The following is a 27,476-nucleotide window of genomic DNA, read 5'->3' on the forward strand; positions in this document are numbered from 1 at the left end:
TTTGGTTCAGGCTTGGAACATATATTCTAAAGGAATCACAATCAGATCCACCAGTTGCATGAGGAGAAGGATAAAGACCATCAAAACCAGAGTAAAGGAGGAACAATGGAAAGAATGGGAGATACTGATCTGGAATAAGAAAAGACCTTAGACAGATATGACAGAAGTCAGGTATCTGAAAAGTCAGAGTTCTAAGAGAGGTTATATCTGTTTGTTTTTTCAAGCTCCAAGGTGTAGAACTTGGGTCCTGATAGTGGAAGTTCAGACACAATTTCTAACTGGTCAGAGCTGCCAGTACCAAGGAATGCAGTGCTCTGGAAATAGTGGGCTGTCTGTCTTTGAGTCATCTTCCTGCCATGGCAAGTTGGTGGTGGTGAGGTATCAATATAACAGCTAACATTTATTGAGTGCCTACTGTGTGCCAGGACTGTGCTGAGGCCTTACCTATATTATCTTATTTCATCCTGTCAGCACCCTTTGATGTAGGTGCTCTTGTTTCCTATCCCTATCTTATAGAAGAGGGAACTGGGCATAGGTGGTACCTTGCCCAAGGGCACACAATTTGTAAGTGGTGGAACTGGGATTCCAAGGGTTCTAACAAAATTCTAAGCTGGCGCTTTTAGTCACCAAGGGGATTCAGGTGTGCTATTAAGGGGGTCTGGACCAGAGGGGGCTTGAGGTCCATTTGACAAAAGATTCTGTGACTGGGGAAAAGGATGCCCTCTTCCCCTAAGGGAAAGCTTCCTAGACAGTAGGCCAAGAGGCAGTGGAGGGGGTAGCCCAGGGGCCTGCTGAGGGGCGCAGGCAGGATGTCAAGGGATAGAAAGCGAAAGGATTTGGAAGGGTTGTCAATGTGCGTCACCCCACAGCTCAGCAACAACCGCTGTTCTGTCGTTTGAAGATCCCTAGACCCGCGTGAGGCACAGACTCGGTGCAGTCTGGAAACGTTGCAGTCGCCAGGTTCTGCGGCGGAGCTGGGGGACGGAACAGCGCGCCGGTCCCTGGCCAGCGCGAGCTGGGGGCGGCGCCCGGGCGGCGGGGGCGGGTTGGGCGCGCGCCCCGGCGGCTGCGGCAGTTGCGCGCTGCGATTGTTGCCGTGCGGCTGGGTCGGTGAGTGCGGCAGGACCCGCGGGCGGGCGGGGAAGGAGCGGGCGGACGAGCGAGCCACGAGCGAGGGAGGGTGCGCGGCTGAGCGCGCGACCCCCGGGCAGAAGCTGCTGCCTCCAGCCCGGCCTCCAGCCGAGGTCCCCCTCAGACCCCTCTCCTTAGGCCGAGCCCCGCCCGCGCGCCTGCGGACGCCACACGCCCCCCACCCAGTGCGGCCCTCTCCCCCAGCCCCTTCCTCGCGCCGCGGCGACGCCCCCGGCCCACGTCATGCTCGCGCCATTGTTCCCGTAGACTCGCTGGGACCCCGCCTTGCCCTCGGAGCGCGGCCCTTCCCCGCCTCAGAGCCCACCTCGCCGCGTTCCGCTCCTTCCCCCCTTCTCTCAAGTTGGTGGAAGCCCTTTACTCCGTTCTGCTTTTTTTCCCCCGACTGATCCCGGGCTGTCCCTAGCTGACCCCGAAGCCATCCTTTCGTCCCCTCTTGGCGTCCCCGCCCCCTGCGCTTTCGCGGTCGCCCCCAGGGAATTGGCGGGCCTCTGTGGTAGGGTGCGAGGTTGGCAGCGTTTTCGCAAGACCACGAGAAACTGCCAGCTTGATAGTCCACACGCCTGTTTTGTGTGCGGCACTTCCTGGAAAGGTCACATCGAATTGCAAGCCGTCACACAAAACAAGCGTTATTTCCGGATAGCTACCACTCAGGGGGTCAGCCGTTTTTTGGTGGCGGCCTCATCCTTTTCCTGCCCTCCCCCCCTCCCCCATCGAGATGCAGATCTGAGGCCTGAGCAGAGTTGTAAGAATAGCGTTTTGGGGGATTCGACTCTGGCAGGCCACAGCTTTTAAAATCAGTAGTTAGAAGTTGGTGTCTGATTTATTGTTTTCCAGAGCTTTCAGCTTTAGGGCCGTTATGTTTGAGGGCTGTGCTCTGAAGTACAGTGCTCCGAAATGGCTAGTCACCGTCATAGGGGTGTGTTTGTGCGTGCTCGCTCCCGGGTGCGGATAGGTTCTTTCTGACTGAGCTGTACTTGTTTGAGCTGAAGGAGGTGTTCTGCAGGGTTCCATTCAGTTCTAAGATTTGATGCCATAGTATGAAAATGTACAAATCAGCTACAAGTTTCCTGAAGTCTGTGATTATAGGAAGATTTATACAGATAGTATAAATCTGGCAGGTACTCATAGCACCTGCCAGCCATAACTAGAAGACATCAGGTCGTCTTCAAGAAAGCCAAATTAGAAATTACAGTGGAATGTTAAGTGGAGGGGCGTTCATTAATCCGTCTCTAGGCTATTTCTACTGTTTTATGGGAAAAGAAAGGAGTACAGAAAACATGTTTATTTTTAAAGTATTTTTATTGCTTATTCTCTAGCTAAAAAGCTTAATTCAACAAAATAGTTAAAGAAAAACACAAAACACCGCAACTTTATCATGTTATTTATGACTGTGTGCTATTAAATTTTTATATAAATGTGCATTTTTATCTAGTTATAATTGCTATGTACATATTACTTTGAATTTTGCACTTACCCACATTTCTAGGATGACTATGTACCTAGAGAATCCATCTACTCTTCATTTGTAGATGCTCTTTAACATGCCTTTATGTAAGCCCAGTAGTCAACAATGCCTGGTACACAGGCTCTCAGTCATTTTTTGTTGAATGAATGTTGTAATATTTTGAGCTTTTTAGATGACATCTAACACAAAATGGTAAATATCACAAGGGGTATGTTAAGTGACCTGTGAGCAATAAAGGCAGTCATACTTTCAACCAGGGGACAACATTGCATATGTCTAAGGGCCTGGATTTTGTAGTCTGGGTTTGAGACCTGGCTTGCTACTTACCATTATGCAACCTATGCAACCTTGGAGAACTTAATTAACCTTAGAGCCTCACTCAGTTTCTCTCACCTTGAAAAGGGAAAAATAGAACAAATTTCACAGGGTTGTATGGATTAAATAGAGTAATTTCATTGAAGCAGTATTAGCACACATTAAGTTCTCTATAAATGTTACATATTTTTTGGCTCAGAGTGGAGAGAGATTACTGTAGCTTTATGAAATCAGAAAAAAGGTAGAGAAAGTGACACTTGAGAGTAGGGAGAAGATGCTAAAATGTATATATGGAGGATATGTTGAATAGATTGCTATCACTAAAACAAAGGGTTTGATAAGCAGTATATTATGAGATAAAGCTGGAAAGAGAAATTCTGGTAAATTGTTTACAAGATGTACAACATGGATAGAGTAGAATGAATGAAGTAAAATAACCCCTTTTTAATAAGTAGTTGGTGGTTTTTTTTTTTTTTTTTTTAGAGAGAGAGTCTCACTTTGTTGCCCAGGCTAGAGTGAGTGCTGTGGCGTTAGCCTAGCTCACAGCAACCTCAATTCCTGGGCTCAAGCAATCCTGCTGCCTCAGCCTCCTGAGTAGCTGAGACTACAGGCATGTGCCACCATGCCCGGCTAATTTTTTCTATATATATTAGTTGGCCAGTTAATTTATAGTAGAGACGGGGGTGGGGGGTGTGTGTCTCGCTCAGGCTGGTTTTGAACTCCTGACCTCCAGCAATCCGCCGGGCTTGGCCTCCCAGAGTGCTAGGATTACAGGCGTGGGCCCGGCCTTGTTGGTGTTTTTTATTTGATTTGGTTTTTTAGGTTCAGACCTGAAAAAGTTAATTAAGGAAGTTGGTAGCAAATTGTTACTGAGTGCCATGGTCTTTACTAATTGACCAAGTGAGCTTACATGACATTTTACTGATTGAAATTTGATTGCATTCTATGATTGGTTGCCAGTGTTTGCAGTGGCTATTCATAGAAAACAACTTTAGCAGCAAACCAATAAAAATACCAAAATTGCCAGCAGGGTAGTAAAACCCCCTTTTTAGGCTAAATACAGGATCAGAAAGATTAAATTGATTTGAACAATGAAGAGCCATTTGTTCTTAACCTTTTGTATGTCTCTCTTGGTTGGGAAGCATTACCAATAGTGTGAGGTGAGGGTTGGCTTGGCAGCTCATGCCTATAATCCCAGCAGTTTGGGAGGCCAAGGTAGGAGGATTGCTTGAGCCCAGGAATTTGAGGTTACAGTCAGCTATGATTGGGCCACTGCACTTCAGCCTGGGCAACAGAAGGAGGCGCCATCTTGAAAAAAGAAAGTGAGGTGAAACAGGCTGCATCCTGCATGTTAGTCATGGTCTGCTTGCAAAGAGAAGACTGAAATCTGTACCTGAGACTTAATGGCTTTTAAAAAAAATCAGTAAGCTTGTTGGGTATTAGAGTGTGTTTTGCTTACAATTGTTCAGTATGATATATATTTTTAAAAACTTACTGCTTTAGGCCGGGCGCAGTGGCTCATGCCTGTAATCCTAGCACTCTGGGAGGCTGAGGCGGGCAGATTGTTTGAGCTTAGGAGTTTAAGACCAGCCTGAGCAAGAGCGAGACCCCATCTCTACTAAAAATAGAAAGAAATTAATTAGCCAACTAATAATATATATAAAAAATTTGCCGGGCATGGTGGCACATGCCTGTAGTCCCAGCTACTTGGGAGGTTGAGGTAGGAGGATTGGTTGAGCCCAGGAGTTTGAGGTTGCTGTGAGCTAGGCTGATGCCACTCTAGCTCGGGCAAGAAAGTGAGACTCTGTCTCAAAAAATTTAATAAATAAGAAAAACGTACTGGTTTAATGGAGTTTCTTTAATGTTTTAATTTAAATTTGTCTTAAAATACTATGAAATATTTCAAACATACCAAAAAAATACCATTTTATATATCTAATACACACCTTTTTCAAATCTTTATAGTTAAGACTATCATTTATTTATTACCATTTTCTAATTGTGTGGTCTCTCTTTATAAACATTAAAGATAAAACTGAAGCTGGTATAAATCTTTGATGATCTTATTCCTATCTTCCCTTCTCCCCTCTCTCTGTCATCAGTTTAGTAATTATCGTTCCCATTATATTTTATACTTTTATTAACATGTATCCACAAAATTACATACTTTTGCTTAAGATACATGTGATTCTGTAACATGCTTTTTTGTTCAGTATTGCTTTTGATATATATCTGTGTTGATGTATCTTTAGTTTATTCATTTATTGCTGTATTCCATTATATGAATAAACCACAGTTTTTTTTATGGATATTTAGGTTTTTCTGACTTTTTTGCTATTAACAGTGCTGTATTAAACATTCTTGGATGTGTTACCTTGTTTACATGTGTGAGAGAATTTTAAGCCTAGGGAATTATTAGGTTGTAGGATATGAGCATCTTCAATCTTATTAGATAATGCCAGATTACTTTCCAAAATAATAAATACAAAATACCCATCAGCAGGTTATGGGAGTTTCCATTTTGCCATATCTTTACAAACATTTGATACTATCAGACTTTAATATTTTTTGCCAATCTGATGGGTTTTGATTTGCTTTTTCCTGATTATTAGTGAAGTTGAGCCTCTTCACATCCATTTATTATTCATATAGGTTGCCTTTTCTGTAAATTGCCTAGTTATACACTTCATTTTTCTGTTGGCTTGTTTGCTTTTCCATCATTGGTTTGTAGCTCTCTTTGCTTATACTTTATACTAATTCATCCTCAGTTAATGGTGTTCCACATATCTCCTCAATGTGCCAGTGTACATGATGACAATATTTATTTTTTCTGCATGGTTTATCTTTAATATGGTATTCAATTAGAATTTGTGTTACACATTCTTTTTCTACCATTGTGTTTGTCATAAAATTATCCTCTGTAAATTCATAAAGACAGGACAAGTTTTTTCTTTTTTGAGACAGAGTCTCACTCTGTTGCCTGGGCTAGAGTGCATGGCGTCAGCCTAGCTCACAGCAACCTCCAACTCCTGGGCTTAAGCAAATCCTCCTGCCTCAGCCTCCCGAGTAGCTGGGACTACAGGCATGTGCCACCAATGCCTGGCTAATTTTTTATATATAGTTTTAGTTGGCCAACTAATTTCTTTTTTTTTTTATTTTTTGAGACAGAGTCTCGCTTTGTCACCCAGGCTACAGTGAATGCCGTGGCGTCAGCCTAGCTCACAGCAACCTCAAACTCCTGGGCTCAAGCGATCCTACTGCCTCAGCCTCCCGAGTAGCTGGGACTACAGGCATGTGCCACCATGCCCGGCTAATTTTTTCTATATATATTGGTTGGCCAATTAATTTCTTTCTATTTATAGTAGAGACGGGGTCTTGCTTTTGCTCAGGCTGGTTTCGAACTCCTGACCTCAAGTGATCCAACCGCCTCAGCCTCCCAGAGTGCTAGGATTACAGGCATGAGCCACCGCGCCCAGCCAATTTCTTTCTATTTTTAGTAGAGATGGGGTCTCATTCTTGTTCAGGCTGGTCTGGAACTTCTGACCTTGAGTGATCCTCCCGCCTTGGCCTACCAGAGTGCTAGGATTACAGGTGTGAGCCACCGTTCCCAGCCCAGGACAAGTTTTTCTTATGCTTTAACTTTGGTTCAGAATATTCTAGAATATGAAATCTTAGAATTATTTAACTGTATATAGTTTTTTTTTTTTTTTTTTTTTTTGAGACAGAGTCTCACTTTGTTGTCCAGGCTAGAGTGAGTGCCGTGGCGTCAGCCTAGCTCACAGCAACCTCAAACTCCTGGGCTCGAGTGATCCTTCTGCCTCAGCCTCCCGGGTAGCTGGGACTACAGGCATGCGCCACCATGCCCGGCTAATTTTTTATATATATATCAGTTGGCCAATTAATTTCTTTCTATTTATAGTAGAGACGGGGTCTCGCTCTTGCTCAGGCTGGTTTTGAACTCCTGACCTTGAGCAATCCGCCCGCCTCGGCCTCCCAAGAGCTAGGATTACAGGCGTGAGCCACAGCGCCCGGCCCTGTATATAGTTTTGTTACATTCGAGATTCGCAGGGCCGCAGGACAGAGAGACATAGTCACCGAGGCTGTAATTATCAAAAGGAGCTTTATTGTCTAGCTCGATTTAGGGTCCGAGCCTCCAGAGTGCCAGCGCAGTGGCCTCTTCCTCAGGCAGGGACCCCCCCCCTTTTGTGTGCTAGTGACCTTTTTATAGCAAAGTTGTTTACACACTGATCATGCATCAGCCCCCACAGTGATTCTTACTTCATCCTGCCTCTGATAGGTTCTAACCTGTTCCGGGTGCTAGCTGAGAGACTCCGGTTTCTGCGTTCTTTGTCTTTTTCCTCTGCATCCCATAATGTACTCATAATGCCTTGTGGTTAGCAAGCAAGCAGAAAACAGAAGCTGGAAGGTGTCCATTGTCCTTATAGCCCAGTATATTACAGTTTACACTAACTACAGATTTCTGCCATTCTGCATTATTTTGTCTAATTTGCCAGATGAGTATTACATGTATTTGACTATTTAGCCTTGAGAAACATTGCCAACTTTTTTAACCTAAAGTCATGTTAGAATCTCTATCTAGTTTGTGGTTATCTCTATCTAATTTGTTTTAGAGCTATGTAAGCCAGCTAGAATAATGTGTAGGTTGAAATAGCACAAACATTCTGTATTAAAACTATAATAACTTTAAGTTACATGCGTAAGAATTTGGTATAGTGCAGTGTAAATAAGACCAAGCTGTAACTTGGAAAGTAAGCATTAGTATCTTTCATAAATATGAAGTTAGTAAATGTCATTTTTTTAAGTCTTGAATTGCTGGTTTACTTTTGAAGTAGGTTTGATGAAATGATTCTTGAAATATTTCTATGTAGATCTAAGAGCTTTCAGGAAAAAGAAACATAGATAGGAGATTGGATTTAAGATGCTTTAATTGACATGAAAAAATGTGTGAAATTTTTAGCCGCTGGCACATGATGGGCACTCTGAAGTTTTGACTCCAAGTAGAAACCTACTATACATTCCTCTAGACATAAAGTATAATACTATGTTGTGCAGAAGTTTCAAGTATTAAAACATTGTGGGTTTTAACATTATAAACAATTTATTAAGCACTTTCTGTATTAGTCAGTGTTCTTAGCACCTTATACCTATTAATGCATTGAATCCTTTTTCTAATTCTGCCCATTTTGGAGTGGAAACTGAAGTGATTATATAATTTACTTGGTCACGAGCTAGTTGATGTTGCAGACAATCTTTGAAACCCAGCATTGTGGCTCCAGAGTCTTCTGCACTCTTAACCACAAGTATAATTCTGTGTCTTCAGCCAAATTATTTAACTTCTTTGTCCTTTTTCCTTCTTTGTAAAATGAGGGTAATATCCTTATTAGTATAGTGATGAATAGAGAAATAAAGATAAAAATAGAAATTAAAAACTCAAAAAATAAAAAAACAAAAAGTCAGGATAATAGTACTTAATTCATAGGTTGTTGTGAAAATGTGTACTGTAGTGCTTAGAATCATACATGAAAAATAGCACTCAATGAATGTTAACCATTATTAATGTTAGCATTATTAAGATATTGGAATCATGCATATCTCTGAATTTTTACTAAGTGGACTAAACCTTAGTCTACAAAAAGGTAGAAATACTGTGGTGATTATTTCTGCCTTTCTGATTTTTTATCTTTTTATTTTATAAGCAGAAAGAGCCAAAACAAAGTTGGGTAGTGAGCAGGAGCTGATTGGTAAGAGAATGAGTTCTTTTTGAAATAATGCAAAATTTTTACTTTTTTATTTATTATCCAGGGTTCATTATTTAAGGTGCAAAGTATTAGATATTGACTGAATGTAAAAATTGTACAGCTTTGTTTATACCTTATGTTTTAAAGACCTCAGTTAATTATAGCAATGTTTTGAAGAAAGAGCCCAATCTTTTAAAATGTTTTTTTTTTACATGCTCTCTTGTTCCTTTGTGTCAGTAATCATTGAAGGTCTAGTATTATTCAAAACATTCAGTTAGAAGCAACCTTAATGAGCTGATGTAGAACATATATATAGCATTCTGCATGATATGGCAGAGTAGTAGCAATAGAATGTTTATGAGAACATAACAAAATTCAAGTCTTTTTGTATATTTTCAACACTTTAGAAACATGAAATAAATTTGTATTTTCCAGTTACAACTTCAGACTACAGATAAGAGCACATTGTTGCTTAAAGAAGAAAAACAAATTGTCAAGGCAACAGGTACTGCATTTTTTCACTTGAGGAGATCTTTTCTCAACTTTGTTATTTTTCATCAGAGAACAAGGAACCATTTGTTCCCAGGCCAGGCCTGATGTTGAAATGTTAGCAAAATATTATTACATTAATCAAGCCAAGAATCTTACACATTTGTGAATCAAGAGTAGGATTTCACAAAGATTCATTTAGAGCATTAAAAGGAACTTGTGCAATATTCTTGCATTTCCAGGCTTTCACAGAATTTAGCTTCTGAAAAGCAAAGAGCTCCATGTGTAGAGGTTTAGTGGTTCATTTATTTCTGTCAGTATGTATAAAGTCTGCGGTGCAAGATTCTGGGGATACAGCAGCAAATAGAACAGGCTTTACCCTCATGGAACTTAAATTTTAGAGAGGGACTGACAGAATGCAAACTGTCAAATATATCTGAAAGTGTAAGTGCAAAAAAAAGTAAAGCAGAGTAAGAGGATTGAGTGATAACTGATATGTGTGGGTAGGTAAGTGCAGTTTTTTAGCTGCAATTCAGTACCCTCTGCATCTCTTTGGTGTGCAAACTGTGAGTGTTAATTAGCCTTTGACAGGAATTGGGGCAAATGATATGAAGAACTCTGAAAATAACGAAGTGAAAAATGAACAAAATGTTCATCATGAACTATTTAAAAGATGAGAGGGTAATAAAACATTTAATGCAATTTAAACACAGTTTTAAGGAATCTTTTCTGGAAAATTGATTTTCTTCCATCTTAAACTATTATATATATATATATATATATATATATATATATATATATATATATATATATATATATATATGTTTCCTTCCATATACTTTTATGATGAGGAGTAAAGGTTACAAAAATACTTTAACAGATATAGTTTATTTCACAGTACTATTCTTTGAGTTATATGTGACACTATTAGCTACAGATAAGAGAATTTCGTTTTTCAGCAGTATTGGTAGATGGCTTAAAGTAAATGTGCATCTGACCTCCCTTGTTTTTAAGGGAATGTATTTGTAAGTTCGTTGGTTTGTGGCCGTGTTGTGGAGGGGACTCTTAACCATAATAAAATGGTAAAACCAACCGGCTAAGCATTATACTTCCTTGGGTTTACTTGCTCATCTGTAAAGATTAGGGTTATCAAGGGCTACATGTTTATATAAAATGTGACTGCTTAGCACAATACGAGGCATACAGAGGATATACCTTTAACTTTTCTTTTTCCATAAAGTAAACTAATATATGTAATATGCAATGAAAGTTGTATTTATGATGACCAAAATAAATTTCAGGCTGGTGAGAAAATTTGAAATTATTCAAAATTATCCTTTCCATTTACATCTTAGAACAGTATTCTTAGAATGAGTGGTTGATTATAAAACTTATACATTCCCAAGTTTTATGTTTTAAATACAAAATAAAAAAATTCCAGTGAAGTAATAAAACACTGATTGTTCATACTATTGTTTCCCTATTTATATTGACATACTTATTCCATTGGTAAACAAGTATTTGATTCAAACTGCCATGTGTCAAACACTGCCTAATGCACCTGTGCTACATACTGGTAAAGTGCTCCTAGCTTCTTTCCAAGAAATTTACTGACATGACTTGAAACAGACATTTAAAATGGCTTGTGTAAGTCATGAGGGTGGAGCCAGTGAAAAATTAAAAAAAAAAAAAAGTAAAAAATATAAAATAAAATGGCTTTGTAAAAGAGCCTTTGCCAAGGTGTAACTCTGGCAGTATGGCATTTTGTCTTAATGCAGAACTATCATGGAAATAAATTCTGACTGCTGTTTACATACTTTTATCCATTTGGGCACGAATATTATTGTAGTACACCATAATTCTTGGAGTTTTCTGAACTTTATGTTATGGGTTACAAAGGACAGAATTTCCTTTGATTGTAGTTTTAAAATAGTGGTCTTACTGCATGTGACCATCAGCATTTTATTGGCACACTATTTAGAAGGAAAGACTATTCACTGCAGATTGCTAACCAGGCTTACTACCTACAGTTTCAGTTACTCTTTGCTTCCTGTTTTTAGCAGTTGCCTAGAGCTGTTGGAGCAGCTGGTTTCCTTTCTTTGGGGGAGGGATATGGTAGTGGTGAAGGGAACTGTGTATGTTTTGCCTATGAAATATTTTTAGAATTTGTATTTTTTTTTTTTTTTTTTGAGACAGAGTCTCACTCTTACCTGGCCTAGAGTGCCATGGCGGCAGCCTAGCTCACAGCAACCTCAAACTCCTGGGTTCTCAGGGGATCCTCCTACCTCAGCCTCCCGAGTAGCTGGGACTACATGCATGAGCCACCATGCCTGGCTAATTTTTTCTATATATATTTTTAGTTGTCCAATTAATTTATTTCTATTTTTAGTAGAGACAGGGTCTCGCTCTTGCTCAGGCTGGTTTCGAACTCTTGACCTTGAGCGATCCTCCGGCCTCGGCCTCCCAGAGTGCTAGGATTACAGGCATGAGCCACTACACCCGGCCATTGTGTATGCTTTAATTTCTCTTGAATAATTACTGAGGAGTAGAAAGGTTGGGGACACATGGTAGGTGTGTGTTTAACTTTTAAAGAAATGTCAGCTGTTTTCCAAAGTGCTTGTGCCATTTTTATATTCTCAGCAGCAGTGTACCAGAATTCTGCTTACTTTGCATTCTCAACATTTGACTTTGTTTTTTTTTTTTGTTTTTTTTTTGAGACAGAGTCTTGCTTTGTTACCCAGGCTAGAGTGAGTGCCCTGGCGTCAGCCTAGCTCATAGCAACCTCAAACTCCTGGGCTTAAGCAATCCTCCTGCCTCAGCCTCTCGAGGAGCTGGGACTACAGGCATGCGCCACCATGCCTGGCTAATTTTTTCTATATATATTAGTTGGCCAATTAATTTCTTTGTATTTATAGTAGAGATGGGATCTCGCTCTTGCTCAGGCTGGTTTTGAACTGCTGACCTGGAACAGTCCACCAGCCTCAGCCTCCCAGAGTGCTAGGATTACAGGCGTGAGCCACAAAGCCTGGCTGACTTTGTCTTTTTTTTTTTTTTTTTTGAGACAGTCTTGCTCTGTCACCCCAGCTGGAGTACAGTGGAGTCATCATAGCTCACTGCAATCTCAAACTCTTGGACTCAAGAGATCCTCCTGCCTCGGCCTCCCAAGTAGCTGGTACTACAGGCTTTTGCCACTATGCCTGGCCAATTTTTTCTATTTTTTGTAGAGACAGGGTCTTACTCTTAGGCTAGTCTTGAACTCCTGGCCTTAAGCAATCCTCCCACCTTAGCCTCCCAGAGTGTTAGGATTATAGGCATGAGCCACAGCAGCCTGGTTCTGACATGGTCTTTTTAATTTTAATAGGTATGTAGTGGTATCTCATTGTATTTGTAATTTGACAAGTGATGTTGAACATCATTTCATGTGCTTATTTGCCATTTGTATATCTTCTTTGGTGAGGAATCTGTGCACATCTTTTGCCTATATTGTAATTGGATCATTTGCCTTAAATTGGATTGTCTTATTTTGAGAGCTCTTTATATAGTCTGGATGTAAGTCCTTTTGTCAGATAAGTGATTTGCAAATATTTTCCCCAAAACTAGTTTGTTTTTTTCCTTCCAATAGAAGAGAGAAAACATTTTAATGGAAACACAATATGTAAATACAATTTAGTTTTTTTAATTCTCTGCTAGCCATGAAGAGAGACCGATAACAAGTATATAGACAAGATGCAGAGACAATATTTAAACTTCCTAAGGGAATAAGACATTTTAAATATTTTATATCACTCATGTGCCTGTAATATGTAAAACAGATTAACATGACTTATAAATGCCAACCTTGTGGTAGGTTGTTTTGTTTGTTTGGTTTTATAAATCACTCTCTTTCTTTACTTGGTGAACAAATATTGTCTGCGCATAGAGGCCTTCCATGGTTTTCCTATCTATCATGTGACTACTGTCATTCTTTATTTCCTTGCCTTATTTATCTTATACCATATATTACTTATCACTACCTTATATTATCTTATACCATATATTACTTATCACTACCTGACATCATATTATATAATTGGTAATTGTTTGACTCCTCCACTAAAACATAAGCTCCATAAGGCTGGGAATTTGTCTCTTGTTGTAGCTTGTCTTAATTTTCTTAACTGTTTTTGAAGAACAAAAGTTTTAAATTTGGATAAAATCTAATTTATCAACTTTTTTTATTGATTGCGCTTTTGATATCAGATCTTAGAAATTTTAACTAACCCAAAGTTCACAAAGATTTTCTTCTCTGTGTTCTTTAAGAAGTTTATAGTTTTAGGCCGGGCGCTGTGGCTCACGCCTGTAATCCTAGCTCTTGGGAGGCCGAGGCGGGCGGATTGCTCAAGGTCAGGAGTTCAAAACCAGCCTGAGCAAGAGCGAGACCCCGTCTCTACTATAAATAGAAAGAAATTAATTGGCCAACTGATATATATATATAAAAAAATAAGCCGGGCATGGTGGCGCATGCCTGTAGTCCCAGCTACTCGGGAGGCTGAGGCAGGAGGATCCCTGGAGCCCAGGAGTTTGAGGTTGCTGTGAGCTAGGCTGACGCCACGGCACTCACTCTAGCCTGGACAACAAAGTGAGACTCTGTCTCAAAAAAAAAAAAAAAAAAAAAAAAAAAAGAAGTTTATAGTTTTAGATTTTACATTTAGGTCTGTGATCCATTTTTAATTACATTTTGTGTATGGTGAGAGCTGTGGATTAAGTTCATTTTTCTACAAATGAAGAGCTACGGTGTTTCCCCGAAAATACGACCTACCCATAAAATAAGCCTTAGCAGGATTTCTAAGCATTTGCGCAATATAAGCCCTACCCCGAAAATAAGACCTAGTGATGGGCGTGGCTATGCAGCTTACCTGCACAATCCATGCATTTCCTCACGGAGCTGTAAAGAAGAGCAGCCCTTCTCATCTGCCCCATCGTGACAGCTACTATCCCAGAGGTGACCGAAAGGTGCTGGCAGCCCCACCAACAAAGTCGGCTCCCCTTGTCAGGTCCCGGCCATCCTGTGCGTGCTGCAAGCTGAGGCTTTGAGGGGAAAATAACACATCCCCTGAAAATAAGCCGTAGGGTGTCGTCTTGAGGAAAAATAAATATAAGACTCTGTCTTATTTTCGGGGAAACACAGTAGTTGTTTCAGCACCATTTATTGAAAGGATTATTTTTTCTCGACTAAATTGCCTTTGTACTTTTGTCAATAGAATATATATGTTTATGCCTATCTTTGGATTCTCTGTTCTGTTGATCTATTTGTCCTTACACTATTTGTCCAAAACACCACAGTGTTTTGATTGTGTAGGTTTATAATAAAGCTTGAACTCAGGTAGTTTGTCTTCCAAATTCTTTTTTTTTTGTTAAGAGAGAGTTTCCTCTGTTGCCCGGGCCAGAGTGCCATGATGTCAGCCTAACTCACAGCATCCTCAAACTACTGGGCTCTGTCCAGGCACAGTGGCTCACACCTGTAATCCTAGCACTCTGGGAGGCTGAGGCGGGAGGATTGCTCAAGGTCAGGAGTTTGAAAACAGTCTGAGCAAGAGAGAGACCCTGTCTCAACTAAAAATAGAAAGAAATTAATTGGGGTCTGGGTGCAGTGGCTCACGCCTGTAATCCTAGCACTCTGGGAGGCCGAGGCGGGCGGATTGCTCGAGGGCAGGAGTTCAAAACCAGCCTGAGCAAGAGTGAGACCTGTCTCTACCATAAATAGAAAGAAATTAATTGGCCAACTAATATATATAGAAAAAGTTAGCCAGGCATGGCATGCCTGTAGTGCCAGCTACTACGGAGGCTAAAGCAGTAGGATTGCTTGAGCCCAGGAGTTTGAGGTTGCTGTGAGCTAGGTTGCAGCCACGGTACTCACTCTAGCCTGGGCAACAAAGCGAGACTCTGTCTAAGAAAAAAAAAAAGTTGCTTACTACACATATTTTAAAAATTTGTATTTACTTAAAATTATATAGTTTTACAAACCTGTATCTCAGTGCCTTTTCTAGAATCTAGGATTATAGTTAGCAATTATTGGCAGCTATGCTTATTTATTATATTTGGGAGTATATGTGATATTTCTGGGTAGAAATGACCATACGGAATTATTTTTCTAAATTTACATAATTTAGAAGTCTCAGTATAATTTTCAGTATATTTACCATATTCAGTATGTTTTAATAGGTAATTGTGTTAGGCAGTTTCCAAGCTAGAATTTTTCTAATATATTTAACAATCAGATATCAAATGTCAATATTAAGCTACTAAATTACTGATTTTCTTTTCTAGAATTCAGCCATATAATTAAAATGACAACCTCCTGGAGTGATCGGTTACAGAATGCAGCAGATATGCCTGCTAACATGGATAAGCATGCTTTGAAAAAGTACCGTCGAGAAGCCTATCATCGGTAAGTATTTTGTATATTTAATCCTCAAAACAGCTCTGTAAAGTGGGCACTTATTATCTTCATTTTACAGGTGATGAAATTAACATATGGAGAAATTTAGGTAATTTACCCCAGATCACATAGCTAGTTCTCGATTAATAAAAGTCCTTAAGAGAAGGAAGTCTTTAGCTGCTAGAAAATTACACCTAATAAAAATGAAATTCTTAATTGGCGTTTATTTACAAACTGATGATAACTTTCAAACAGATTTTAAAAATTGTATCTACTGACTACTATGTGTTAGATTGACTGTAACTCCAGGCATTAGTAAATTTTTCTTGTTTAGACTAATACTTTCTCTAAGTCATTTTTTCGTTAAATGGTTAAATCATATTTTCTTTTTACTTACCACTTTTTTTTTTTTTTTTTTTTTTGAGACAGAGTCTTGCTTTGTTGCCCAGGCTAGAGTGAGTGCCATGGCGGCAGCCTAGCTCACAGCAACCTCAAACTCCTGGGCTCAAGCAATCCTGCTGCCTCAGTCTCCTGAGTAGCTGGGACTACAGGCATGCGCCACCATGCCCGGCTCATTTTTTCTATATGTATTAGTTGGCCAATTAATTTCTTTGTATTTATAGTAGAGACGGGGTCTCACTCTTGCTCAGGCTGGTTTCGAACTCCTGACCTCGAGCAATCCTCCCACCTCGGCCTCCCAGAGTGCTAGGATTACAGGCATGAGCCACTGCGCCAGGTCCCCTACTTACCACTTTTTTTTTGTTTTTGAGACAGAGTCTCTGTTGCCTGGGCTAGAGTGCTGTGGCGTCAACCTAGCTCACAGCAACTTCAAACTCCTTGGCTCAAGCAATCTTCCTGCCTCAGCCTCCCAAGTAGCTGGGCTTATTTTTTCTATATATATTTATAGAATATATATGTATATATTTATAGAATATATAAGCCTGGCTTCTTTTTTCTATATATATTTTTAGTTGTCCAGCTGACTTCGTTTTATTTTTAGTAGAGACAGGGTATTGTTGCTCAGGCTGGTCTTGAACTCCTGAGCTCAAAGGATCCTCCCGCCTCGGCCTCCCAGAGTGCTAGGATTACAGACATGAGCCACCGTGCCCAGCCTACTTACCACTTTTTATAGATTCAATTAAATGCCTGCTTCTACCCAAATCTTAAGTAGCTAAGATACTTGGAAGTAGGTAATGTATTTAGAAATTCATTTTAGGCAGCAATTAGAAGTTTACATTTTCAGTGAATTTGTGGGATAGTAAGATCTGGGCCCTACTAGAACCATCTCTACTTCCCACCCCAGGAAAGCCCCGAATAAGTACAGATGCTGATATATTGGCAGTGCTAAAACGTTGCATGGGAACTTCAGAAAGTCTAAAACAATTCATCATCACTTAGCTGTTTCTGAGCTGGAGGAAAGATGAAATCAATATCACTTTTAAAGTCTTAGTGGAAAAATGGTTAAACGGGTGTAGGTATGTTTTTGTAAGCAGACAAAATAATAATTTTGAGTCCACTCTTTTCTGTGTAGGAAGGCTAGGTCAGAATTAGGTAACATTTTACTGTTTCATTATTAATATATTGAAGAAAATAGTGACTTGGTACTGAGTGTTTGAAAAGTTAATTATTCTATCAATAGTTGGTTTTTTTTTTTTTTTTGAGACAGTGTCTCGCTTTCTTGCCTAGGCTAGAGTGAGTGCCGTGGCGTCAGCCTAGCTCACAGCAACCTCAAACTCCTGGGCTCAAGTGATCCTCCTGCCTCAGCCTCCCGAGTAGCTGGGACTACAGGCACGAGCCACCATGCCCGGCTGATTTATATATATATATATATATTAGTTGGCCAATTAATTTCTTTCTATTTTTATGGTAGAGACGGGGTCTTGCTCAGGTTGGTTTTGAACTCCTGACCTCGAGCAATCCGCCCGCCTCGGCCTCCCAGAGTGCTAGGATTACAGGCGTGAGCCACCACGCCCGGCCAATAGTTGGTTTTTAAAGTAGGCTGGTGTTACTTGTCTCATAGTAGGTCACTATGTGGCGTTTCTAGGTGATGGGTTGCTGTTACTCATTAAACCCTGAAAAAGTGAAAACATTTCACATTCATATCGAGACTCAAAATCAGTGAGTACTCATGATTCCCTTCTGTGTGTGAGACTTTACATATGGCATTTTTTTTTATGTACACGTACAATAGAAAGGATATGGCATGTTAAAATGTAAAAGGGAGTGTTTATGTGTGTCTATGTAAATAAAACAACATACACATTTGGAAGTGATTGTTATGAAGAGAGGTATTCTATACTTTGTTGAATTATTTGCTTAGTGTTTATGCTATAAAGTATACATTTGGTTAGGATGTAACATTTTTAGCAGTGGAAACAAGGGCTAGAATTATGTAACGAAGGAGAGATCACCTTGTAAACATCCTAATTGTATTTAATACATGTCATAGCCTGAATGTACTTCTGACTCATTTGGAATGGTATTTCCTGGAAGATTTTAGTTGGGCTCTGCACCCTACAACATTTACATAGCAAATGCAATCTGAAACAATAGAAGAAAAAAGCATCATCAGGGGTTTGATTTATTTTTTAGATCATTGAGAAAAATATTTTAATATAGAAAAATTGGGTCCGGGCGTGGTGGTTTATACCTGTAATCCTAGCACTCTGGGAGGCTAAGGTGGGAGGATTGCTTGAGCTCAGGAGTTCAAGACCAGCCTGAACAAGAGCAAGACCCCGTCTCTACTAAGTAGAAAGAAATTAGCCAGACATCTAAAGGTGGAAAAAATTATCTGGGTGTGGTGGTGCAGACCTGTAGTCCCAGCTACTTCAGAGGCTGAGGCAGAAGGACTGCTTGAGCCCTGGATTTTGGGGTTGCTCTGAGCTATGCTGATGCCACAGCACTTTAGCCCAGGCAGAAGAGTAAGACTCTGTCTTAAAAAAACAAAAAAGAAAAAAAGAAAAATTGGGTTCTTATACTCTTGCAAGTATTTGCTTTAAAGAAGTTATGTATCCATTTTTTATTATATTGCCAAAATGTATATATTTATGGTATATAACAATGTTTTAAAATATGTATATATTAAATGGCTAAATCAAGCTAACTAAACATGCATTACCTCACATACTTATCATTTTTTTTGTGATAACACTTAAAATCTATTCTCCTAGCAGTTTTCAAGTATACAATACACTTACTATTAACTACAGTCATCAGGTTGTATAATACATCTCTTGAACTTATTCCTCCTATCTAACAGTGTTTACTTTTGTTAATTAAAAATGTTAAATAGAAACCATTTCGAAGAAATTTCATTTTCTAGTTAGATCAATTGGTAGAATAGTCTGTTTCCAGAGCTTTTTTTTTTCACATTTTTTCAGATTTATTTTTTTATTTTAATTTTTTTTTTTAATTCTCCAGAGCTTTTTATTAAAGACATTTATTTGAGTAAGTATCATTGGTTAAGTTAAGCAGACTGTGCTGATTGTTATCACAAAGTATACATTGTTGGTCAGGCGGGGTGGCTCACACCTGTAATCCTAGCACTCTGGGAGGCCGAGGCGGGCGGATTGCTCGAGGTGAGCAGTTCAAGACCAGTCTGAGCAAGAGTGAGACCCTGTCTCTACTAAAAATAGAAAGAAATTAATTGGCCAACTAATATATATAGAAAAAATTAGCCAGGTATGGTGGCGCATGCCTGTAGTCCCGGAGGCTGAGGCAGAAGGATCTCTTGAACCCAGGAGTTTGAGGTTGCTGTGAGGTAGGCTGCAGCCTCGGCACTCACTCTAGCCTGGGCAGCAAAGCGAGACTCTGTCTCAAAAAAAAAAAAAAAAGTATACATTGTTACATAATGCTTTAGAATTTCCTTTTAGAAGAAGCTAAATATTCGTAGTTAAGTAAATAAACATCTAACTTCTAGCTTTTTTTCTTGCTTAATACTGGTCTTCTAAATTTCATTATAGAAATGATGGTCATGTGTCATTATTTAAGAAACTGGCCTTTAGAATGTATGACTGTTCCTCCTCTATTTCCTTATTATGGTGGTTTAGTTTCGTGGGCTGAGGATAGTCATCAGACCAAACCTTTCTTTGGAATGTTTTGCCATATGGTCAGAATGTAGGCTGAGCTGCTTAGATGTCATTGTGACTTGAAGGAGGCAGGTTAGAAAATTATCTCTTATATAGTTCTTTGTTGAACACCTAGATTCTGATAGCAATCAATACAGATCAGAATTTATATTTACCAAATCCAGGAATGGAACAATTAGATTTTTCATCTGCTCTCCACATTGACTGTGCCCAGAATGCTGAAGTCAGGTATTTGGTTTTATCCTTTTAAAGTTCTGATGATTACAGTATAGCAGAATTTCTGTGACAGTGAATTGACTTTTTTTTCTAGGAACACAGCTTATGAATTCAGCAGTGGTTTTTATCATGTTGAACTAAAATTTGATAAGTAATTAGACTTGTGAATTTTTGTTTTAACCAGTCTTTTGCCTTACTTTAAAAGACATTGCAATTGCCTTACCTTTAAAGTTCTTTAAAAACCTTTGTATATTTATCTGAAATTTGTATTTATCTGAAATTTTTTTAAATTGCAACTTAGGCCTCCAAAGCCATTCCAATATTTATTTAAACCATTGAATAATGGTTTCTTCTCAAATCAAAGTAAATTTATTATTAAGGAGTGAAAAGGAATTTGTGTACATATTAAAAATAATTTTGTAGTACCTGTAGCTTGGCACACTAATAGATTTAGAAATGTTTATGATGACTTACTTTAAACTCATTTGAAAAGCAGGTATCAGGTTATATGCAGACAGATATGGCCAGGTTGATAAATTTTAATTTTTTTCTTTCTTAAACACGTATGGATATCACATGAATGTAATTTAGCTTTTTAATTTTGTCATTAACCAAGCTGAGTAAACCGTCATTTTAGTATGAATTCAAGTATTCAAATGGATAAACTGTTAACATTTCAATAGCCATTTTATAAATTGAAAATTATTTGGAAAATATAGGTCCTCAGGAATTCTAAGGAGCCATGTTCCTTAAATGATATACAGATGGGATATATCTTGTCAGAATAAAAAGAGTGAGGTAGAGCATCAAAACTGTTAAAACTTTTTTTATGTATATATTTCTAATTCTTTGGTTAGTGTTTCCCATCCCTAAGGAATGACAAGTGAGGGTTCAGGAACTGGTAATATTTATTTTAGCTTATTTATTCCCCCCCCCAACATTCTATGTGTGAAATACTATTCAGCAGTAAAAAGAAGTAAACTATTTTTTTTTTTGAGACAGAGTCTCACTTGTTGCCTAGGCTAGAGTGAGTGCCGTGGCATCAGCCTAGCTCACAGCAACCTCAAACTCCTGGGCTCAAGCGATCTTACTGCCTCAGCCTCCCGAGTAGCTGGGACTACAGGCATGCGCCACCATGCCCGGCTAATTTTTTCTATATATATTAGTTGGCCAATTAATTTCTTTCTATTTATAGTAGAGACAGGGTCTCGCTCTTGCTCAGGCTGATTTTGAACTCCTGACCTTGAGCAATCTGCCCGTCTCGGCCTCCCAGAGAGCTAGGATTACAGGCGTGAGCCACCGCGCCCGGCCAGAAGTAAACTATTGATACATGCAACAACTTCAATAAATTTCAAGAAAGTTATGCTGAGTTCTATAACATTCTTTTTTTTTTTTTTTTTTGAGACAAGTCTTGCTCTGTCACCTGGGCTAGAGTGGTGTAGCATTAGTGTACCTCAACGCAACCTCAAACTCCTGGGCTCAAGCTATCCTTCCTTCTCGACCTCCTGAGTAGCTGGGACCATGGGCACACGCCACCATACCTGGCTAATTTTTTCTTTTTCCCTTTTTTTTTTTTTGAGACAGAGTCTTGCTTTGTTGCCCAGGCTAGAGTGAGTGCCGTGGTGTCAGCTTAGCTCTCAGCAACCTCAAACTCCTGGGCTCAAGCAATCCTCCTGCCTCAGCCTCCTGAGTAGCTGGGACTACAGGCATGTGCCACCATGCCCGGCTGATTTTTTCTATATATATATTAGTTGGCCAATTAATTTCTTTCTATTTATAGTAGAGACGGGGTCTTGCTCTTGCTCAGGCTGGTTTTGAACTCCTGACCTCAAGCAATCCTCCCGCCTCGGCCTCCCAGAGTGCTAGGATTACAGGTGTGAGCCACCGTGCCTGGCCCAAGTTCATTTTTTAAAATCATGTTATCCTGCTTAAAACCTTTAGTGGCATCACATTGAGCATGCCACTGTATAAATTCTAAATCCCTTAAAATCCTCTAAGACTGATCTTTTCCTTTCCACTTTTATGTTGAATAGCTCCCCTCCTTAGATTCTGTGTTCTGTCAACTCTGAACTGCATCTAGTTGGGGTTCCCCCCCTACACACACACACACACACACACACACACACACACACACACACACACAAACGTTTCACTCTGCTGTTTTGTTCATGATTCCTCTTCTGTTGTAATGTTCTCTACTCCCTCTTTTCCTTCTAGCCTGTTAATATCTAACACACCTGGGAATACTTTTAGCATGGTGGTTAAGAGCCTGGGTTAGCATTTTGGATTATTCTATTTCTTTAGAATCACAGTATTTAACTTTTATAAACTTTTATATTGTCATGTATGAAACTGGAATAATTTCTACCTCATAGAGTTCTTGCAAGGATTAAATGAGATAGTAGATATATAAGGAACTTACTACAGTGTCAGTTTTTTTAAAAAAACAAAACACCTCATCTTGTCTTTTAATAAGACTCAGCCAAGAGGATATAGGTGCACCTCTCTGTTGTGCCTATCTCTAATACTATGATTACACACTATTTTTTAACTGATTTTGAATGGGCCTCCTCCACTAGACTTAGAGCTCATTAGAAATCAAGGACTGCCACGTTTATCTCAGTATGACTGGTAACTGACACATAGAGACATGAGACATTCAGTAAATATTTGTAGAATGTATGCATGAAGTTTGAAAGAGCTAATCATCTCTAGATAATGCCTTACCTTTTGCATAAGAGGCTCCTTTAAGTGTGTACCCTCTGCTCAAGTGAGAATTTTTGTTTTCCTTTCTCTTGGCCAGTAATAAAGTCTTAAAATAGTAATTACATTTATTTCCACCACACTGAGCTGTGATACCACAGCTGAAAATCCAGGGAATCCGTGGGAAGTTGGCACTCTAAAAGATTAGATCATTTTTCCATGTTCAGTTTGTGTTCTTATATTTATGGAATTTGGTTTGAGGATAATCAATGGAAGTCCTTCATATTCATGTAAAATTTGAGATTTAGGTTTAAAGAAAGGTATTTCCTAAGACATTCAGCTTGAAGAAACCCACAAAAAAAAGAAAAAAACAAAACAAAAACTTGAGGTCAGTAGTTCCAAGACCAAGAGATATATTAGTGAATACTTGACAATCTAGTTCCTTTATCTGTTCCCCTACCCTCAAATTACAACAGTTCTTTGAGTGCTTATATATGACAGACAACAACTCTATTAGATGTTATCTCCCTTCTGTAGATTAAAAAGCTCAGGTTTAGGTTAAGTTTAGGTTTATTCAAGATTTCAAAGCCAGAAAGTAGAGGAGCTGGGATTTAAATTTAGTTGTTCCAATGTTCATTCTCTTTCCATTATGCCATACTGCCTTTCTAAGTAAATTGAAAATAATAATAGTGCTTTTAATTGGTGACTAAACATTTTAATAAATAATAGAAACCTTATGGTAAGATATTCAGATAATATTTAAGGAGATAAAGGTTTTCTTAAAATGTAAGTTTTAATTCATGTAGTATTTCTTTAAGGCATGTATATTTTATTTTTAACTTGAATCACCACTGGGAGGACTTATTTGCCATCTCAGTGTTCTCAGACTTTAGCAGATTTGTTTATTCCTTCCCTTGTTGCATAATCCCTATGCATTATATTGGTCAGGAGGCAGGAATGTTGCAGATGTTTTTCTTTCAAACCTCAGCTGGCTCTGAGATTTGGAATTAACCTTTAGAATGTTCTTGATTTATCTCCCATATGCCAAAGATCTGTAAATATCTTTTCACATGAGCTGAAATTTTCAGGCAATGGAGTGAAATATTTGTGAACACAGATGTTTTCTTAAAAGCAGTTAATGAAATCGGAAAAAAAGACCTCAGTGTGGAAATACTTTAGGTTTCTCCTGTAATATGAGCGGCACATAAATACTTCCTTCTCTTTGTAGTTCACATTGTTCATTTTTTAAGGGAGGAAATAACTAAACTGATAATTAAAATATAAAATTATTTATCCTGCTCCCCTCTGCACCTCACTCCTCCCCCAGAGTAAACTAAAAATGATTTTGACCTACCAGGGCCACTGGATTCTGTGAAACTCACATTGTTTGCGTACTGTTGGAGGGCCTCATTAGGGGGTAAATTTGCTTTTTCTGTGTTTGCCAGTAACGTCCCTGTCTCTTACGGGAACTTGCCATTTGGATTGTCTCCTTAACTGGCCAGTCTTAAACAGTTCAGTCCCTTAGTTATTTTTCTTGGTTGCCAATTTTTTCCTATTATTCTTAACGTTTTTAAGTATTTAAAGCTGAAGATATTGGTCACTGAGATATTGCCTAGTTAGGGTTCGGCATTGTGCCCGAATTTGTTGGGCCTCTCGGGGCCTGAGTTCTCTGTGCTTTAACAAATGAGCTACAGTTCTCAAGAGATCAGTGAAGCTTGTTTGTTGATCCTGTATTCTCATCCAGAGGAAGTAGATCTTTGAGAATGTCTAAGGAAGGGTGAGTTGTTTATTCTTTCTTGCATTTTTCTCAGTGAAGAGGTATCATCTGAATGAATTGGAAGATTAATAAGCAATGCTGCCAGTCGGAGTATGGAGGTGGAGGCAGAGATTGAAAGAAATTCATCATGTGTAATCTAATGTAAAGTTACTATTGATGTTTTCAGAGACAGCATTAAGGATGGCTAATCTTAATAGGAATTTAGTAAGATATAAGTACTTTGTTTACCCTGTGGTAAACTCATTTTGTTTTTTAGTAGAATGTATTTATGAAGATTGGAAGCAAACAGTAGTGGTTTACCAAAGAATTAAGGGAAGTTTAAAAATTCAAAGGCATTTTAAAATAAATTGTAACTTTAGAAATGGTGTGAAAGATTTAGTGAAAAGCAGCCTATGATTTTGTTTCTTTCTGGGAAATGTAGACAAAAAATAAATGAGAGTAGAATTTCCTATTCTTCTTTGCTTTGTAATATGAAATCTGTGTTAGGGTTTTATTGTTTTTATATTACTTTCTCTTATGCTTCAGAGTCTGAATTATTACTAATTCTCTTTTTGTGACTACTATAAGTGACAAATTAATGACTACATACTGTTCATTATTTCATGTCTAGCCTTCAAGCATAATTAGACCTGGTTAATATTGCCTTTGATAAAATAGGACATAGATCTCTCAAAAAAATCCTTGAAAGTACAGTAAAATTTTAATTTTGACATTTTAGAAGATACTAAATCTTTTTCTAGTTCTTTTGTTGTACAAAAAATTTTGGAGTGGTTCCAGAACCTTGTGTTTGTAATTTCTTTTAACCTAATCATGTATTGATTATGATTATAAAATTGGCCTACTTTATTGCTGTTTAAACCTCCTTATTGAATAAAGAGACCAACCAGGGATATAAATAATTCTGTATTATTTTTAGATCTCTCATAACATCACTAGAATTTTGAGGTTTCTTTTAAATGTGAAAATTAAAAAAGGACTGCCTCTTTAGGTTTGTGTGTTTTCTTTCCTTCTAGTAGCGGCTACAAATCAGCAGTTGTTAAACAATTTTTTTGATAATGACTATTAAAAATGTTGGGATATTTGTCAGTTTTGTACACATAGTTGTTTATAAAGCTAAATTGTAGTTTTAAGATGTATATTTCTAGATGCAGTTAAAATTCTTGGGAAGCAATTAGTATTGGTTTTCCCCCCATAGTAAAGCATATGTTAGGCTTAGAAAATTAGTTAGTTAGAAAATTAGAGGGACCTTTATAAGGCAAAGGATACTATAAGGGCTGAGATACTCTTTTAGGTTTATCTCATGCGCCTCTGAGGCAGTCCTGAACTGTATGAATAGATAAGGAGCAAGTGAATGAGCAAGTACATGGATTATATAAATGAAATCTGTTACCTTTTATCTTCTATGCTGTCTTTAGAAATAAATGAACGAACTTTGTGCTTTGAGAGAAAAGAATTCTTATTTTCACTGTTATCCTATGTGTGATATTGACATTTAGTACAGGGTGTTATCATTCGGTATCTATGAAATATTTCCCTAATGGTAATAGGGGAAAAAGCTTGTTATTAGAGTTAAATCACCAAAAATTTATTTGAGCCTTGTGTAAACCTATAGTAATCGAGACAGTGGTGGTATTAGTGTATCATGAAACCAAATTGGGAGTTCATAAACCTACATAATGTGGGTTTTCAGTTTTCAGTTTCAGTTTTCGTCAGTGAAGTCAAGGTCTTTCAATGGCAAGAGGTTAGTGTTTTGTTTTTTTTTGTTTTTTTTTATTGAGACAGAGTCTCGCTTTGTTGCCCAGGCTAGAGTGAGTGCCGTGGCGTCAGCCTAGCTCACAGCAACCTCAAACTCCTGGGCTCGAGTGATCCTTCTGCCTCAGCCTCCCAAGTAGCTGGGACTACAGGCATGTGCCACTATGCCCGGCTAATTTTTTTATATATATATCAGTTGGCCAATTAATTTCTTTCTATTTATAGTAGAGACGGGGTCTCGCTCTTGCTCAGGCTGGTTTTGAACTCCTGACCTTGAGCAATCCGCCCGCCTCGGCCTCCCAAGAGCTAGGATTACAGGCGTGAGCCACAGTGCCCGGCCAAGGTTAGTGTTTTTGACAGATGTGCTGGAACAACTGAACATTTATATAGAAAAAAATGAATTTTGACCTTTACCTCAAACCATACGTAAAAATAACACAAAATGGATCATACACCTAAATATAGTCTTTGTGACTTTGATTTAGGTAAGGATTTCTTAGATAGAATACATAAAAAATTATAAGACAAAATCGATAATTTGGGCTTCATCAAAATTAAAAAAAAACGAATGTCTGCTTTTTAAAAGACATCATTAAGAAAATTTAAAGGCAAGCCACAGAGTGGGAGATAATATTCTCAATACATTTATAGCTGATAAAAGACTTGAATCCAGAATTTAAAAATGAATTCTTATCACACAATAATAAGAAAACCCAGTTTAAAAATGGGCAAAATATTTGAATAAATACTTTACAAAAGAGAATATGGCAAGTAAGCACTTGAGAGATGCTCTTCATCATCAGTCATTAAGGAAGTACAAATAAAACCATGCAACGAGATAACACTATGAGCACATACACTAGAATGGCTAAAATTAAAAACACTTGACAATGTGGAGCAACTGGAACTCTCATGCATTACTCGTGAGACTGCAAAATAGAAGAGTTTTGGCAATGTCTTTTCAAGTTAAGCATATGTTTATCAGATGACTTAGTAATCTCACTTTTAGATATTTACCCAAGAGAAATGAAAAGATGTGTCCACACAGATTTGTATGTGACTGTTCATAGCAGCATTATTTATAATAGTCAAAAACTGTAAACAACCCAAATGTCCATTAACTGAATGGATTAAACAAATTTCGGTATAACCATACAATGGAGTACTCAGAAATAAAAGAACTAAATATGATAAATGCAACAATATGAATGAATTTTAGAAGTATTATGCTAAGGGAAAGAAGCCAGACACACAAAATAATGTTAGATTCCATTTATGTGAAAACTGTAGTGACAGAAAGCACAGATCAGTGATAGCTTGGGGCCAAAGGTTGAAAGACATA

General features: G+C 38.4%; 1 protein-coding gene across 5 annotated transcripts in view; it reads left to right on the top strand.

Moving 5' to 3' along the window:
- The window catches only part of NT5C2 (5'-nucleotidase, cytosolic II), a 128,901-nt gene that overhangs the window by 50,228 nt on the left and 51,197 nt on the right, over positions 1-27,476 (top strand). For 2 of the 5 annotated variants that reach the window (XM_012770303.3, XM_012770323.2), the window contains exons 1-2: positions 1,035-1,110; positions 15,487-15,607. In XM_012770303.3, coding sequence (XP_012625757.1) covers positions 15,507-15,607 — 101 coding nt within the window. In that variant the 5' untranslated portion in view covers positions 1,035-1,110; positions 15,487-15,506. Of the gene's footprint in view, positions 1-1,034; positions 1,111-9,126; positions 9,197-15,486; positions 15,608-23,616; positions 24,383-27,476 lie in introns of those variants that run through there. The other 3 variants (XM_012770318.3, XM_012770366.3, XM_012770332.3) reach the window with 3 other exon arrangements.

Source organism: Microcebus murinus, chromosome 14 (genome assembly GCF_040939455.1).
Source record: "Microcebus murinus isolate Inina chromosome 14, M.murinus_Inina_mat1.0, whole genome shotgun sequence".
NCBI classification, from domain to species: Eukaryota; Metazoa; Chordata; class Mammalia; order Primates; family Cheirogaleidae; genus Microcebus; species Microcebus murinus.